This window comes from Phyllobates terribilis, unplaced genomic scaffold (genome assembly GCF_046119375.1).
Source record: "Phyllobates terribilis strain yellow unplaced genomic scaffold, ASM4611937v1 Scaffold_11__3_contigs__length_659146591, whole genome shotgun sequence".
NCBI classification, from domain to species: Eukaryota; Metazoa; Chordata; class Amphibia; order Anura; family Dendrobatidae; genus Phyllobates; species Phyllobates terribilis.
Genome location: NW_027362771.1, coordinates 544312645 through 544329178, shown reverse-complemented (window position 1 = coordinate 544329178; position 16534 = coordinate 544312645). Strand labels below are relative to the sequence as shown.

Sequence of the window (16534 nt, the reverse complement as noted above, 5' to 3'; positions counted from 1 at the left end):
AGGAGATCTTGTGAGGATCGGAGGTTGCGTGCAGGTATGTAATGGGAGACTAGGTCAGAGATATATGGAGGAGATAGGTTGTGAATGGCTTTGTATGTCACGGTTAGGGTTTTGAACTGGAGTCTCTGAGCAATGGGGAGCCAGTGAAGAGATTGACAGAGAGGAGAGGCCAGGGAATAGTGGGGGACAGGTGGATTAGTCGGGCAGCCGAGTTTAGGATGGATTGGAGGGGAGCAAGAGTGTTGGAAGGGAGGCCACAGAGCAGGAGGTTGCAGTAGTCAAGGCGGGAGATGATGAGGGCGTGCACTAGTGTTTTTGCAGATTCATGGTTGAGGAATGTGCAGATCCGGGAGATATTTTTGAATTGGAGTCGGCAGGAAGTGGAAAGGGCTTGGATATGTGGTTTGAAGGAGAGTTCAGAGTCCAGGGTTACCCCAAGGCAGTGAACTTGATGGACTGGGGAGAGTGGACAGCCAGTGACGTTGATAGATAGGTCAGTTGGGGGGGGTGAATGAGATGGCGTAAAGATGATGAATTCTGTTTTGTCCATGTTAAGTTTTAGAAATCTAGCAGAGAAGAAGGATGAAATAGCAGACAGACATTGTGGGATTTTGGTTAGTAAGGAGGTGATATCGGGTCCAGAGAGGTAGATCTGTGTGTCATCAGCATAGAGGTGATAATGAAAGCCATGAGACTCTATGAGCTGTCCCAGGCCAAAGGTGTAGATGGAGAAGAGCCTATAAACCTTATATGGTTTGGTGGCCCTACTGAAATTGATGATTTTAGAAAATATTCATCTAATGTGTACAATCCTTCTTAGCCGACATCAGGTCAAAGTGAAAACACCAACTGTTCATATTAGATCGTCATCCCGGGGGAAATACATGGTTTGAGCCAACATTCATCTAATATGTATAATCCTTCTTTCTCCTCACGTCTGCTGTAAAGGGAAAGTCAAGACATTATTATTATTATTTATTTATATAGCGTCATTGATTCCATAGTGCTCATACAAATCAGAGGGTTTTCTGGTCTCCTATATTCCTTAGATCATAGCAGTTCAGCTATTATCAGTGGTTTTCAGCCAACATCCATCTAATGTGTATGGCCATTTTAGTCATATGAACGTCATGTGTCACCATATGCTGTCTCCGTACAGCTCCATGTTATGTAGCTATTTTGTCAAAACCCATCTATTTAGTTGGGACTATAGCCAACAGGCCATCTAATGTGTATGGGGGCCTTTTGACTCTCCTTTGACAAATGATGAGAAAATTAAGAAGGTTGGGCATGTTGAATTTCAACGCTGAATTCTTTAGTTCAACACCTTAAATACCTCTTGGCTGAACACTTATATGACAACAGCTATTCCTCCTAATTGCACCAACACATCTGAATACTTAGATTGGAGGGAGAGGGGAGTAAGCCGCTACAAGAAATCTCTGACACAACTTATCTTTGATGAGCACAAAGGTTTGGACATGTTAAAATCCAACTTGCCCAATCAGTCATTCCTCCAACATCTGCCATCATAATTTCTACGTGGTCTCGCTCAAATTTTTGGAATTGGTGGATGATCGTCTAATGTGCATGAACCCCTTAATAGCCCATCAGTGTACTAGTGTACCTTCTAAAGGTGCCTATACATATTATACATAGAAAATTTGGTTTCGACCATAGCAAACCATTGTTTATACTGTTTTGGTACAACGAACTATTGTTCATTTTGACCAATTACCAAACAATGAATGTTCATTATCGTTGAAAACACGGGTCAGGTATGAAGGAATTTTATATCCAATGATAAGCACTGGATTGAAGTAGGTGTATTTTAGTCCATTGGTGAACGATTGATCTTCCAACCAACTAGTTATTTTTGCCGGCCCAAGTTCATCTGACGTGTAAAGGGGCCTTCAGCTAGCCATATACATTAGATGGCTGTTGGCCAAACGATGCTTTGCAATCTTTTGGCTGTCAGACATCTCAGGCACCACGGGAGCACTCGTTTGGCCAAGCGCTTCTGTGTTTTTTTATGAGAAGGCCAACAACTGACACATCGGCTGGTGGTGTATCAGGAAGACAAGTGAGATAGTTAGTGAGATAGTTAGTCCGAAAGTTGTTCGATCAGCACATCTGAAAGTTGTTCAATCAGCACATCTCTCCTGACCATTACTCTGCTGGTGTATATGCGGGCTCTTGAGACAGAAAAAGTGAGCATCCGGTTAATGTTTTCTCTAATTCAGTGCTCTAATTCCAAGTGTTAACTGAAACCTATTATCCCAATATTACTGGACCAGTTACTTAACCTATTGGATTAAACAGATTCTCAGCTATTGGTCAACATTTGTCTACTTTATTTGAAGTATGGTCTTGAGGGTCTGCTGAATGAACCAATGCTGTAGAAGAGTTCAGACATTGGACATTAGCATCACTGAAGAAAGCGATTAACCAAACAGTGGCTGGCTTGTAGGCAATGATATTGAATAGGTTGGAAGTGTGAAGTGTTTGAGGTGTGAACAGTCATCTTTGCTATATAAAGTCAGAAAGTCATCACTCACATCAGACTGAGACCTCTACAAAAGAAGATCAGAGTAGACATGGATTTACTGAGCACCCTTATCTGCCTAGAACTTATTCATGTAATTCTGGCCATTCCTCCCCAAGGGAACAAAGGATTACAAGATTCATTTTATATCAGCAAACACACTCATAGAACAAACTATCCGCTCTATATGATGAAGCTTTACCAGTCAATCATCACGGGGAATACAACGAAGCTATCTGGACTGGAACATCCAGCCCTCCAAGAATCTGACACTGTCCTGAGCCTCAGTGCAAGGAGTAAGTACAGTTTCTTTAAATACTAATACCTTAATTTACATCAAAAGGTCCTTATTATAGCTCTATTCAATGAATGTACATTTGAAGGACATGTAAGGTCAAGCTTTGATTCATGAAGTCCAGGATACTTCCATCACTGGATCAATTAAATAAGAAGGTTTAGCCTGTATACTCCTAATTCATTTTGGGGTGGTTGGTACTGCTTGGTCAAACCACTTAGAACAATTTCAAGATATTTTCTGATTGTCTTAAGTCCCACATACCATTAGATAGCTGCCGGGTGAGCAATCAGCTATCTTTCCCAACTTCCCAATACATAGGAACTCTCGGCTTTTCTGTGTTCTCTATGAGAGTTACTAGCAAAATTATTTGGCAATGGCTTATCTCACTGCCAAACAAAAGCATCAGCCATTAAAATTCAACAGGTTGGATCCTTCCCTCTACCAACATCATCTGTAAAGGGCAGTTAGGAGGCCCTCATACACATTAGATGGTCATCTGGTTGTTTGGTTTGGATGATTTTTATATAATGTATATGGGGGTTTTTAGCTCTCCAGAAATATTCATTTATTACTTAAAATATCAATCATTTCATTATTAGACTTTATTAATGTTACAAAAAGTTAATCTACGGTAAATTTATACTGATAGCCCCCTTTTTTTAGTTTGGCAATAGATGATGCAGTTAGGTTCAGGCACTGTACTGCTCTCACACATGTTAGGTAGGAATGGGAAGGTCCTTATCAGACTAGTCTTCCATCTGTTTATTTATATGCTTCCTCCTCTCTGGTGATGGATGACTGGCTGGCAGACTTCAGAATGGAGCTAAATACTAATTAAGTCATTAGATTTTGTGTATTCGATTTAGGTCTTGTACCAGAACAACAAAAAACGACCCATACAGTGTCAATACACATCTCATGTTGTGACAATTGGCCAAATAGTTTTTATTTTGTCTGTCAGTAGCTGACAGGACTTACATGAGAAAAAAAGGGAAAATGTATATTCAAAACTGTTTTCGGGAGACTGGTGTTTTGACCGTCTGGATTCTAATATTACTTCTTTGTGTATTCTCTAGGTTGCACTGAAGAAGGAGATCACTGGATGATATCTTTTGATATGTCTTCAATCTCCAGCAGCACAGAACTAAAGTTGCTGGAACTCAGAATTTTTTTCCCGCATTTTGGAAAGAAACATAACATCACGGTGAAGATCTACCATTGGAAGAGAGGTCACAAAAAGCTCTTCATGGGATCTTTCAAGACTAACTCTGCAACAAAAATTGATGACACCTGGAAGATCTTTAACTTGACCAGAATTCTTCAAAATTCCATCTACCAGGGAGAGCCAGATGTACGTGTAGAATATCTATCAGCAGAAGACCAGGTACAAAGCAGCGGTATAGATTCTGGTCAAACTCTACAGCACGACACCGAACCTCTTGCTGACAATCCTTTACCCTCAGACAGAGCCATGCTTGTTGTGTTTGCCAGAGAAAAGCCAAACGCAAGACATTTTAGCTCTTCCAGCCTTTTTCAAACTGTACAATCCTCAAAGTACATTAGGACAGAAAGAACAACCAAAAGTGGTGGTCTAAAGAGACAAAAGAGGAACCATAACCCAAAACACAACATAATAGTCAACAGTATGCCAGCCAGTGCCGTAGAAGTTGGTGAACCTTTTTGTAGAAAAGTAGACATGTGGGTGGAGTTTGATAAGATTGAATGGGGCGACCGAATTGTCTACCCAAAAAGGTACAACGCCTATAGGTGTGAGGGAGTATGTCCAATTCCACTCAACGAAAGCTTTCAGCCAACAAACCATGCTTTTATAAAAGTAAGTATCAAACATGTATGACTAAATATTCATATTCTCCAATTTAGCAGAAGCGGCTAAGTTATATGTTTCTTCTCTATGATTAATGCAGATACAATAGGTCCATGTTTGTTGACCATTAACATACATGCTTAAGGTTAAAGAAATTTTCTAACATGGACATTCGTGGCATATCCTGGAATCTATATTCATAAGGAAGATGTAGTCACACGTGTACATGGCTTTGATTAAGTTTAAGGAAGTTAATGGCATTGTGGGTTATAGATAATTTAGTGACAAAGAATTTAAAATTGGTGGAGAAAGGTTGAACTTGATGGACCTAGGTATTTTTTCAACCTACGGTATGTAATTATGTAACATAAAAAGTTGGACAAGGATGTACAGGGATTTTACCAGGTAGTCAAGATACCTCCTTTTGTATGATAGGTGGAGATCCCCAAAGCTGGACATGCACCTACAAGACATTTATGGCAAAGTGGAGATTATCATGATGTGGGGGCTGCTCTCATGGAAAGGTTGAGATCTGAAGAGTAGAAACAAGGTTTTTTATTCAATCAATGCATTTTGGCGCTGGACCGGTACCTTCTAAAGGTAAAAAAAAAAAAGTGTTAAAAAAATTGACACATGTTTTTTTACCTTGAGAAAAATTTGTTGGTTGAATAGAATCCTTATTTCAACTCTCTGGATCTCATCCTTTCCGTGAGCGCAGCCCGCACATCGTGATAATCTCCACTTTCCCAAATTGTTATCTGGATACTCTCCTCCAGCCATGAAAACCCCTTTAAACTAATATATGTAAAGAAGGAACACTGATTATTGTATATGATAATATTATACAAACCTGATTCTAATGAAGAAAAGATAAAGTCACCGCTAGTGTGTTGAAGACTCACACCTTCTAATGTGTTGCCCTTGCTTTTTCAGAGTTTGGTCAAGCTGTACAATACTGAAAAAGTCGAGTGCTCCTCCTGCATGCCTGTGAAGATGAGTGCAATGTCAATGCTTATGTACGAAGATAAAATTGTTGTATTGAAGCACCATGAAGATATGGTCGTAGAACAGTGTGGATGTAACTAAGGAATTCTGATGCTTTGATGAGTTTGCTTATCTATGTACATACTGTAAATAAGAAATGTAGATATATTATATTTCAAATGCTTGCTATAGTGAACATTTTTATTACACCTTTCTACATATAATACTACAGGACATACTGTATATCCATTAAAAAAAATAAATAAATAAAAACATTGCAAGAACGATGTTTGTTTTGTTTTTTTATCAAAAAGTGGAATAAAATGCGATCAAAAAGTTATATGTAAATAAAAATGGTATCCCAGAAAATGTCATCTCGTCCCTCAAAAAAAACAAACACTTAGCTCTGTCAGCAGAAAAATACAAAATGTATAGCTCTCAGAATGTGGCATTGCAAAAAAAAATTTTTTTTATGTGTAAAAGCGTCTTTTAGTGTGCAAAAGTAGCAAAAGCAATATAAATCTGGGATCTCCGTAATTGCACTGACCTGAAGAGTAAAGTGGTCGTATCACTTATAACGCAAAGTAAATGGCATAAAAAAATACATAAATAACAGCAATTTTTGATTCTGCCCCCCCAAAGATTGAAATAATGCTCAGTTCACATTTATCCTGCACTTTACGCTGAGCGCTTACATCGGGGTTTCCATGTAAATCTCTGAAATTTGTGATTCAGACGGAACCCCTGGCAGAAGATTCCCTATAATGAGGCAGATTGAGGCATTGTGGACGCCATCTGGCCTGTGAACTCACGATGTCCATCTCTTTTAGGGTATACATAAAAGCGTGGCCGACCACGTTTTGTGCACCTCATAAAAGAAGGACACCGCTGAACAGAGGCCAGACGGAGTCCAAAGTAACTCTGCTGCCTCTTTATGTGAATGAATCCCTAAGGGGTTTCCATCTGAATCACGTATTTTACAACTTTAGCTGGAAACCCCGATGTAAGTGCTCAACGTAGAGCGCATGATAAATGTAAACCAATCCTTAAAAGTGATTCAAAATGTTGTATACCCCAAACTGATAGCATTAAAAGCTTGAACTCAACCCACGAAAAACAAGTCTCCGCTCAGGTCCGTTATCTGTCTATGGAAATATAGGGAGTGCTCACGTTACTGTTAGCACAAAGTCTTTAGAAAAGCGACATGTATAGCTCAAAAGAAATTCTGTGAAATCTATGCTCCCAAATCCCTTTTGAGCCCCACAGTGTGCCTAAAGCACAGTTAGAGTCCCGCTTAACAATTTATGGGGTGCATGTCTCTAGAAGCAGAAACTGGGCACAATGTATTGAGAACTGCAATGGCATATTTGCAATTTTTTACTCTGCAAAATTCCACCATGAAGTCAAAATTGTCACTATACCTGTAGATGAATTCCCAGAGGGATATAATTTCCAAAATGGGGTAATTTGAGGGGGGTTTCTGCTCTTCTGGCACTTAGGGGCTCTGCAAAAAAAGTCTGCAAACTATTCTAGGAAAACCTAAGCTCCAAAAGACAAATAGCGCTCCTTCCTTGCAGAATCTCACCGTGTGGCCAAACTGAACTGTAGAGCCAGATATGGGGTATTGGCACATTCAGGAGAAATTGTGTAAGAAATTATGGGGTTATTTTTTCCTATTTACCCTTGTGAAAATGTAAAATCTGGGGGTAAAACAAAGTTTTAGTGGTAAAAATGTAATATTTTCTTCTTCACCGTCCAATGGTATAAAATTCTGTGAAACATCTGTTGTGTCAATATGATCACTGCACCCATAGATGAATTAATGAAAGGGTGTAAAATAACATCACTTATGGAGGGTTTATTCTGTTCTGGCACCTTAGGGGCTTTGCCAATGTGACTTGACACCTGCAAACCATTCTAGCAAAATCTGCTCTCCAATATGGCTCCCTTTCTTTCTGAGTTATGCACCATGTCTGAAAAGTAGTTTTTGAGTACATATGTGATATTGTCATACTCAGGAGAAATTGCGTAACATATTTTGTGGTCTATTTTCTCCTACTAGCCTTTTTGAAAATGAAATACTTGGGGCTAAAAGAACAATAATGTAATTTTTCATTTTCACAGCCCAATGCTATAACATTCTGTGACTCACCTGTGGGTTTTAAATGCTCACTACACCCCTAGATTAATTCCTTGAGGGGTGCAGTTTACAAAATGGGCTCACTTGTGGGGGGTTTCTTCTGTTTTGGCATCTGATGGGTTCTCCTAATGCAACATTGCATCCACAAATAGCGCTCCTTCCCTTCCGACTCCTGCCGTGCGCCTAAAGTGCAATTTCTGACCACATATGGGCATCGGTGTACTCAGAAGAAATTGCACAACAAATTTTACAGTTCACTTTCTCCTGTTATCCTTGTAAATATCAGAAATTTGGGGCTAAAGCAATATTTTCATGGAAAAAAACGCATTTTCACAGCCTAATATTATAACATTCTGTGAAGTACCTGTGGGTTCAAGATGCTTATAACACTCCTAGTAGGAATTCCTTGAGGAGTGTAGTTTCCAAAATGGGGTCACTTGTAGGGAATTTCTGATGTATTGGCACTTTGGGGCTTCTACAAGTGCAACATTGCACCCACAATCTGTTCCACCCAAATTTGCATTCCAGAAGTCAAATAACACTCCTTCCCTTCCAAGTCCTGCCGTATGTCCAAGCAGTAGGCTCCTACCACATGTCGGGTATCGGCGTACTCAGAAGAAATTGGACCCCACAATCTATTGAGCAATTTCTCCTGTTACACTTGTGAAAATTAGAAATTTTGGCCTAAAGCAAGATTTTTGACAAAATGAAATACTTAGTTTTCACATCCTTAAATTATAAAATTCTGTGAAGCACCTGTGGGTTCAACATGGTCATCACACCCATACGTGATTTCCTTGAGGGTTGTAGTTTCCAAAATGGGGTCACTTGTGGGAAATTTCTGTTGCTTTGGCACTTTGGGGCCAAATTTGCGCTCTAAAAATCTAATAGTGTTCCTTCTGTTCAGAGCCCTGCCATATGCCCAAACAGGTTTTTCTGACTATATATCGGGTATCAATGTGCTGAGGAGAATTTGCACAGCAAATTGGGGAGTCCATTTTCTCCAGTTAACCTTGTGAAAATTAATATTTTGTGGTAAAAGCAAAAAAATTGTAAAAAAATAGAAAATTTTCATTTTTATTCTTCCAGTTTGCATTAATACCTGTGAAGCACTTGAAGGGTTAACAAACTTTCTGAATGTGGTCTTGAATACTTTGAGTGGTGCAGTTTTTAAAATGAGATCTTTTTTGTGAGTTTTCTGACCTTCTGACATATTCAGATGTGAAATGGTTGGAAAAAAATACAAATTTTTTAAATGTCATTGAAAAAAATGAAAACTTGCTTCCAAATGTAAACCCTTCTATTTTCCTAAGAAAGAAAAGTTCATTAAAAAATGATGCTGACATAAAGTAGACATGTCGTAAATGTTAATTATTAACTGTTTTAAATGAGTAAAAATGAAGTTTGAAAATTGCTAATTTTAAAAATTTTTGTCAAATTTTCAATTATTTTTGTATAAAAACACAAATTTCATCAACCTAAATTTAATCAAAAACAGTTATTTATAATAAGTCCACATAAACTTCTCTACTTCTTGTCAAAGTTTAGCAGATAAGTCCTGCTTATATAACATGCACACAACAAAACAAACTTGGCACGTTGTAGCATTAGTACTACAGTTTACAAAAAATGACCTTCAAAAATTCTGTCCTCCATCAATATTATATGATGCTAATTACCCTGGTTTGTGGCAATTCTACCAATGCTAGTTATTACCCATAGAAAGTATTTAAAGAAGTTGTTAAGGTAAGAAAACTCATATTCATATGCTCTAATAAGTCATTCGGAGTTCAAAGGAGTGTACACTGTTCAATACCTTCAACTAGTAGCGTGAACTGCTAAACGTAGCATCTCTCACCCTGGACAACCTGTCCTTGTTGTCTTATACAAACAGTCTATTGATTCCATTGGTCAATGTGTAAAGCTACATTTTCCAAGTGAAGGTGCTGGGGAGGGAAATGGAACAATTGTCGCCAGATTTCCTCACCGATTACAGTTTTTCCTGGGGGTCCTAAGAATATATGCACATGACTACTTTTTTAGGTGGATTCCGATTGGAATCCTCTTGAAAAAGTGCCACAGAAGCACCGCATAAAATTAACATAATGCACAGCAATGTCAAAACGATACTGCTGTGCACATGTTCCGTCGTACGTCACATCTTTTGACTGCTTCAGGGATTGGAAACCTTGAAGCGGGTAAAAGAACTGACATATTCATTCATCGGGCAGCTTCTGCTGGGAAGCCACCCACTCTCTACACTTCACAGTATAGATCGAAAGACGACGGCAACAAAGTCACTACAAGAACGATGGCAAAACTGCCAGCAAAGCTGATTCAGGAAAACATCATCCACCAGTTGCATCGGCTTCAAGAATATGTTGTGTGCACATAGCCTAATTGTGCTTTTTGGCTTCAGAATACTCTTTGCAGTTTTTTTTAACTATGCTTTATTCACCTTCCATGGGTCCAGGGATGAGTCTCCTCCACTGCTCTCGGGGTCTATTATTGTCTGCCGCTCTGATGACTTGTCGGCAAGTGAATACTCTGTGAATATTCCTTAATTTTCTATCCGTTTCCTTGTTTCTGTAAGACAATGATCTCTTAATTTTTTGTACCACTCTCTTGACAACCCAATAATATTAGTGAACTGGAGGCCACTGGCCATGAGGAATGGAGTAAAATGCCTCAGTAACAGTTCCAGAAGTTGGTGTCCGGCTATACATCATGCGTGCAGCAGGTCATAACAGCCAGAGGGGCACTACTAAGAACTAAGGACGCTTGTCATGAAGGGGTTGAATACATTTTCAAATTTGGCTAATAAACATAATTTGTAACGGGGGTTGAATTCTATTAAACCCATATTCAACATCAGAGGAGATCTGTGCTCAGATGAACGCTTCTGATCCTTCATTTTAGAGATCGGAGGGAGTCTCAGTGCCCTATTATCCACCAATTAAAGTTTTTTTTTATATGTTTAAAGTTATTAAAAATTAATATTACACTCTAAAGAAAGAAAAAAAAGAAATATTTAGCATTTTCTACAAAGTGGTAGAAAATAATAAAAACAAAATAGTTTTTCATCATTGAATGCAAATGTAGACAACTACTTGAACATCATAATATGGTGGCATACAGTACAGACCAAAAGTTTGGACACACCTTCTCATTTAAAGATTTTTCTGTATTTTCATGACTGAAAATTGTACATTCACACTGAAGGCATCAAAACTATGAATTAACACATGTGGAATTATATACTTAACAAAAAAGTGTGAAACAACTGAAAATATGTCTTATATTCTAGGTTCTTCAAAGTAGCCACCTTTTGCTTTGCTGACTGCTTTGCACACTCATGGCATTCTCTTGATGAGTTTCAAGAGGTAGTCACCGGAAATGGTTTTCACTTCACAGGTGTGCCCTGTCAGGTTTAATAAGTGGGATTTCTTGCCTTATAAATGGGGTTGGGACCATCAGTTGTGTTGTGCAGAAGTCTGGTGGATACACAGCTGATAGTCCTACTGAATAGACTGTTAGAATTTGTATTATGGCAAGAAAAAAGCAGCTAACTAAAGAAAAATGAGTGGCCATCATTACTTTAAGAAATGTAGGTCAGTCAATGCGAAAAATTGGGCAAACTTTCAAAGTGTCCCCAAGTGCAGTTGCAAAAACCATCAAGCGCAACAAAGAAACTGGTTCACATGAGGACCGCCCCAGGAAAGGAAGACCAAGAGTCACCTCTGCTTCTGAGGATAAGTTTATCCGAGTCACCAGCCTCAGAAATCGCAGGTTAACAGTAGCTCAGATTAGAGACCAGGTAAATGCCACACAGAGTTCTAGCAGCAGACACATCTCTACAACAACTGTTAAGAGGAGACTTTGTGCAGCAGGCCTTCATGGTAAAATAGCTGCTAGGAAACCACTGCTAAGGACAGGCAACAAGCAGAAGAGACTTGTTTGGGCTAAAGAACACAAGGAATGGACATTAGACCAGTAGAAATCTGTGCTTTGGTCTGATGAGTCCAAATTTGAGATCTTTGGTTCCAACCACCGTGTCTTTGTGCGACGCAGAAAAGGTGAATGGATGGACTCTACATGCCTGGTTCCCACCGTGAAGCATGGAGGAGGAGGTGTGATGGTGTGCGGGTGCTTTGCTGGTGATACTGTTGGGGATTTATTCAAAATTGAAGGCATACTGAACTGGCATGGCTACCACAGCATCTTGCAGTGGCATGCTATTCCATCCGGTTTGCGTTTAGTTGGACCATCATTTATTTTTTAACAGGACAATGACCCCAAACACACCTCCAGGCTGTGTAAGGGCTATTTGACCAAGAAGGAGAGTGATGGGGTGCTACGCCAGATGACCTGGCCTCCACAGTCACCAGACCTGAACCCAATCAAGATGGTTTGGGGTGAGCTGGACCGCAGAGTGAAGGCAAAAGGGCCAACAAGTGCTAAGCATCTCTGGGAACTCCTTCAAGATTGTTGGAAGACCATTTCCAGTGACTACCTCTTGAAGCTCATCAAGAGAATGCCAAGAGTGTGCAAAGCAGTCATCAAAGCAAAAGGTGGCTACTTTGAAGAACCTAGAATATAAGACATATTTTCAGTTGTTTCACACTTTTTTGTTAAGTATATAATTCCACATGTGTTAATTCATAGTTTTGATGCCTTCAGTGTGAATGTACAATTTTCATAGTCATGAAAATACAGAAAAATCTTTAAATGAGAAGGTGTGTCCAAACTTTTGGTCTGTACTGTATATAAATATATTCTAAAGAAAATATTGATGACTGAGCAGACGTTTACCAAGAAAGCACTGCTTCCACATCCTAGATCACAATGCAAAAAAGTTTTCTTCATAAAATATTTTTCCATTGAACAACTTAATGAAGTCGGCATGGAAAAATATCTATGACATAGGACAAGATCCCCACTGTGGTGTCATTAGTTTAACAGTAGGGAGCCATTAGGTTGACATATCCCTAGAACCTATTGGCTTTTGACGCAGAGGTCATTTAGATCAAAAGGTCATTAGGTGTGAAGAGTAAAGCATCAGCCCCTGCTTCCTCTCTATATATACAGAGGCTAAATCAGAGAGGGAGAGGAGTTGTCACATCTCTTGAGTTAAGAAAGCAGCAGAAGCTCAAAGCAGAGATGACCTTATTAAGCATTTCTTTGTATTGCCTATTCTTCTCCATGGTCCAGGCTATGCCCAGTCATCTAGAAACATCGGCCAGGGTCGTTTTGCCGAGGACTAACATGGGATTAAAAGTTTCATCCTTCCTTTTTGGAAAGCGCCACTCATTGGACATAAGATATCCCCAGTATATGATGCAGCTCTACCATACGCTAACGAAGAATGACACCACCCTCTCCAACTCACAGCGTCCTGACTATGACTCCGTGCTAAGCCTCATCCCAAAGAGTAAGTACCATGATCCTTTCTTAATCACATCAATATTTCATTAAATCTGAGGATACATTTTTCTTACATAACCTTAATTCCATAATTTTATTACAAAAAAAAATCAAAATTTTGAGCATAGTTGTAGATGTCCACAAGTTGACCTTGTTCTTTTTTTGAATGGATAAAGATGGATGAATGACAAGCAAACGTATCACTGCTGAGAATAAGTGTTAAAACTGTCATCATCCAATTAGGTTTTAAGTATTGAGCTTTGAAAAATATCCCCTTACTAAATGTAATACATCATCAGAGTTATACCAAGAAAAATTTATCATGTTCCCCTTGCTTTTCCTCTTCAGCTTAGAAGCCTTTTCTCTCTTTTTTTCCAGATTGTACCATGGTCAATAATCGTGTCATGTTATCCTTCGACATGTCTTCAATCTCTTCCAGCAGTGAGATGAAGCTGGCACAACTGAGAATCCATATCCCATCTTTTGAGATATCACAAAATTTTACCCTGGAAATTTATCACAGTAAGAAAGCCAACAATCTCTTCCTTGGGTCTTTCAAAATCAATCCATCTAACCTGAAAGAGTCCCCTTGGAAAAATTTTGATCTCACAGAGATGCTTCAATACTTCCTCCAACAAGGAGAGAAATACTTAGATACATTCACGAAGACTAAATATATGACAGAGAGGAACCCAGATACTAACCTACATGTAGACTCAGAAGATACAAAACATACCCCGAACAGAATCTATGCTTCCATGGATGAGAGAGTTGTGTTGGTAGTATACACAAAGGACAAGTCTCTTGACAGCATCTCTGATTCTCCCAGTCTCATCAAAACAGTAGAGTCCTCCAAACATGTCTCACTGGACAAAGGCACAAGACTGTCAGTCATTAGGAGGCATAGAAGAAACAGAAATGAGAACCATCATTTGATCATGAATAATGTACCGTTCAAGCCTATAGAAAGTGGAAAAGCCCTTTGTCGTAGAGTTGACATGACAGTGGACTTTGGTGAAATTGGGTGGAAAAGCTGGATTGTCTACCCTGTTAAATTTAATGCTTACAGATGCGAAGGTGCCTGTCCGATCCCACTGAATGAAACCTTCAAGCCAACAAACCATGCTTATATGACGGTAAGGTGAATTGCTCAGTACCAATAATTTTGCATATTAAAGAAGCACTCCTCCCATCAACATTTTTATCCTCTTAATATGTTGCAATCATCATATCATATGGCACTGTGTACTTACAATTGCTCATTTTGCCCTTCTATCCAGTCAATTATTCTCTTTTCAACTAGGTCTATGACATCACAGGATTAAAAAATTACTAGGTGAATCCTTCTAAGCTCTATGTAGAAACAGGAGGTCAATTTTTCCTGTATGAGTCATAAGTCACTGCAAAAGTCCCTGACAGGGGGGATGAAGGATCAGCTGGGTCAGGAGTTGAAGAGGGGAATGATAAATGCAGGGACAAGAGACTTCCTGCTACTACATAGAGCAGAGAAAAGAGAAGACTTAGCGGGGTAGAAAGGCAAAATGAGCAATTGTAAGTACACAGTGCTGTATAATATGATGATTGCAATATTTTAACAGGATAAAAGCTTTGCTGGGAGGAGGGCTTCTTTAAAGGCTTGCCTAGTCTTTCTTGGGTCACAGCACCCCGAAAATTCTAAAATAGACGATAAACATTAGATAGAATTAAGATTGAATGAAATAATGATAGTTTGTTAAATGATTGTTGTGCAAAAGCAGCCAGATACATTTTAGTTCATATTGGTCAATACAGTCTTTCAAATTATCCATACATGTTCCACACCACCAGGTGAAGGATGAGTGATCTTTCGAGGAATATTCTTTCATAGAAAAACTGTGAACTATTGAAAAAAAAATGACAGCTTGTCATTAGTTGACTATATGTCATATGTTGCTACATTTCACCATATGAACCATCGCTTTGTTTAAAATTGTCAACTTTAGATTTTATGCATGGCCATCTTTAAGAGGACTTGCCACCAGATCAAAAATTTGCGTTTTGTTGCTCTTATTTTATTGCTGCTTCTTCCCTGAGTATTTTGTTGTTTGTTTGTTTGTTTTTTTTCAAATCCGTCATACAGTTCCAAAGAGATGGGCCATTTGATTTAGTGATACTTTTTATGGTCCTTCCAAAGGGTTATAGATCACACAAGGTAAAAATGCAGAGCAGCCTGAAGATGTCCCCAGAGAATCCTGTGATAAAGACCATAAAAATTAGCACTAAATAATACGGTCCATATCTCTGGAACAGTATGGCGGATTAAAAAAAACAAGAAACGGAATATTCAGGGAAGAGCAAAATACTGGTCACTCTTGAGCTGCTGACATATGGTGGATCCCATCTCAGTAAGTGATGGCATAACACTAGGATATGTCATCACGTAATGATTGCTGTGGGGCCAACCTTTGAGACTGATCTTGAGCTGAACCTCTTTCCCATTTTTTTTCTGACATTGGTGCACGCTATTCAATTGAAGGAGGTCCCAGAGATCAAACCTCCAGCGATCGTAAAGTGATGACATATCCTAGAAATTCGTCATGACTTACTAAGATGAAAAGAACCCTTTAGGTCTAGTAAAACATATTTCAACATTGAATCTAATCTTCATTAACTTGGTTAGGAAGCAAGGAGGCAAGTAAAACACTGTTCATTAGGTAAAAATAAGTTAATAGTCTAAAAATAATACCAATGAAAATGACAAAACTTTCAGAGTACATACATCCAGTGTAACATGTTGGCAGTAACTGATTAACTTCTCTATTGCAGAGCGTGTTGAAGGTCTACCAGCCGGAGAGGGTGGAGTGTCCTTCTTGTGTCCCAATTAGGATGAGCCCATTGTCCATGATGTATAAAGAAGGCAACAACATAGTTGTAAAACATCACGAAGAAATGGTGGTAGAAGAGTGCGGCTGCAGCTAGGCATTTACACACATCTAATACTCTGATATAGTGTAAATATTGTACATATGTGGTTGTATATTTATTTATGAAAAATGTATATTATGTTTTTAGGTAATGTTATTACATTTTTTGTGTTATGTTTATGCATTTTGTTAATAAAAAATTAAGGAAATTAATAAAAATAACATGATGTGTAATTTTCTGTGCACAGTACTGAATTCGGGGATAAGGATAATTATTTATTATTGATACAGTTATTTCTTTAAAACAGCACCCCTCACACACCAAAGACACAATAAAAGATGTCTAATGGTCATCATGGTCATTAGTTGCTTATCTTTCCTAATGCAATAATGTCTATGCATTTAAAAGGCATTG

The 16534-nt window shown here is 38.7% G+C and overlaps 2 protein-coding genes across 2 annotated transcripts in view; both read left to right on the top strand.

Annotated features, from left to right (window-relative positions):
- The window catches only part of LOC141166836 (nodal homolog 2-A-like), an 85111-nt gene extending 79357 nt beyond the window's left edge, over nt 1-5754 (top strand). Inside the window, exons 2-4 of the mRNA XM_073653930.1 lie at nt 2665-2841; nt 3920-4677; nt 5602-5754. Of these exons, the coding sequence (XP_073510031.1) occupies nt 2665-2841; nt 3920-4677; nt 5602-5754 (1088 nt within the window). The remainder of the gene's footprint in view (nt 1-2664; nt 2842-3919; nt 4678-5601) is intronic.
- Nucleotides 5755-12952: 7198 nt separating this feature from the next.
- Nucleotides 12953-16174, top strand: LOC141165313 (nodal homolog). Its single transcript, XM_073650912.1, has 3 exons — nt 12953-13223; nt 13595-14352; nt 16022-16174. The coding sequence occupies exons 1-3, from the start codon at nt 12953-12955 to the stop codon at nt 16172-16174; spliced, it is 1182 nt and encodes a 393-aa protein (XP_073507013.1).
- The last annotated feature ends 360 nt before the right edge of the window (nt 16175-16534 follow it).

Coding starts and splice junctions, on each gene's coding strand:
- LOC141165313 (XM_073650912.1), top strand. CDS start 12,953: ATGACCTTATTAAGCATTTCTTTGTATTGCCTATTCTTCTCCATGGTC. Junction 13,224..13,594: donor GCTAAGCCTCATCCCAAAGA/GTAAGTACCATG, acceptor CTTTTTTTCCAG/ATTGTACCATGGTCAATAAT. Junction 14,353..16,021: donor CAAACCATGCTTATATGACG/GTAAGGTGAATT, acceptor TCTCTATTGCAG/AGCGTGTTGAAGGTCTACCA.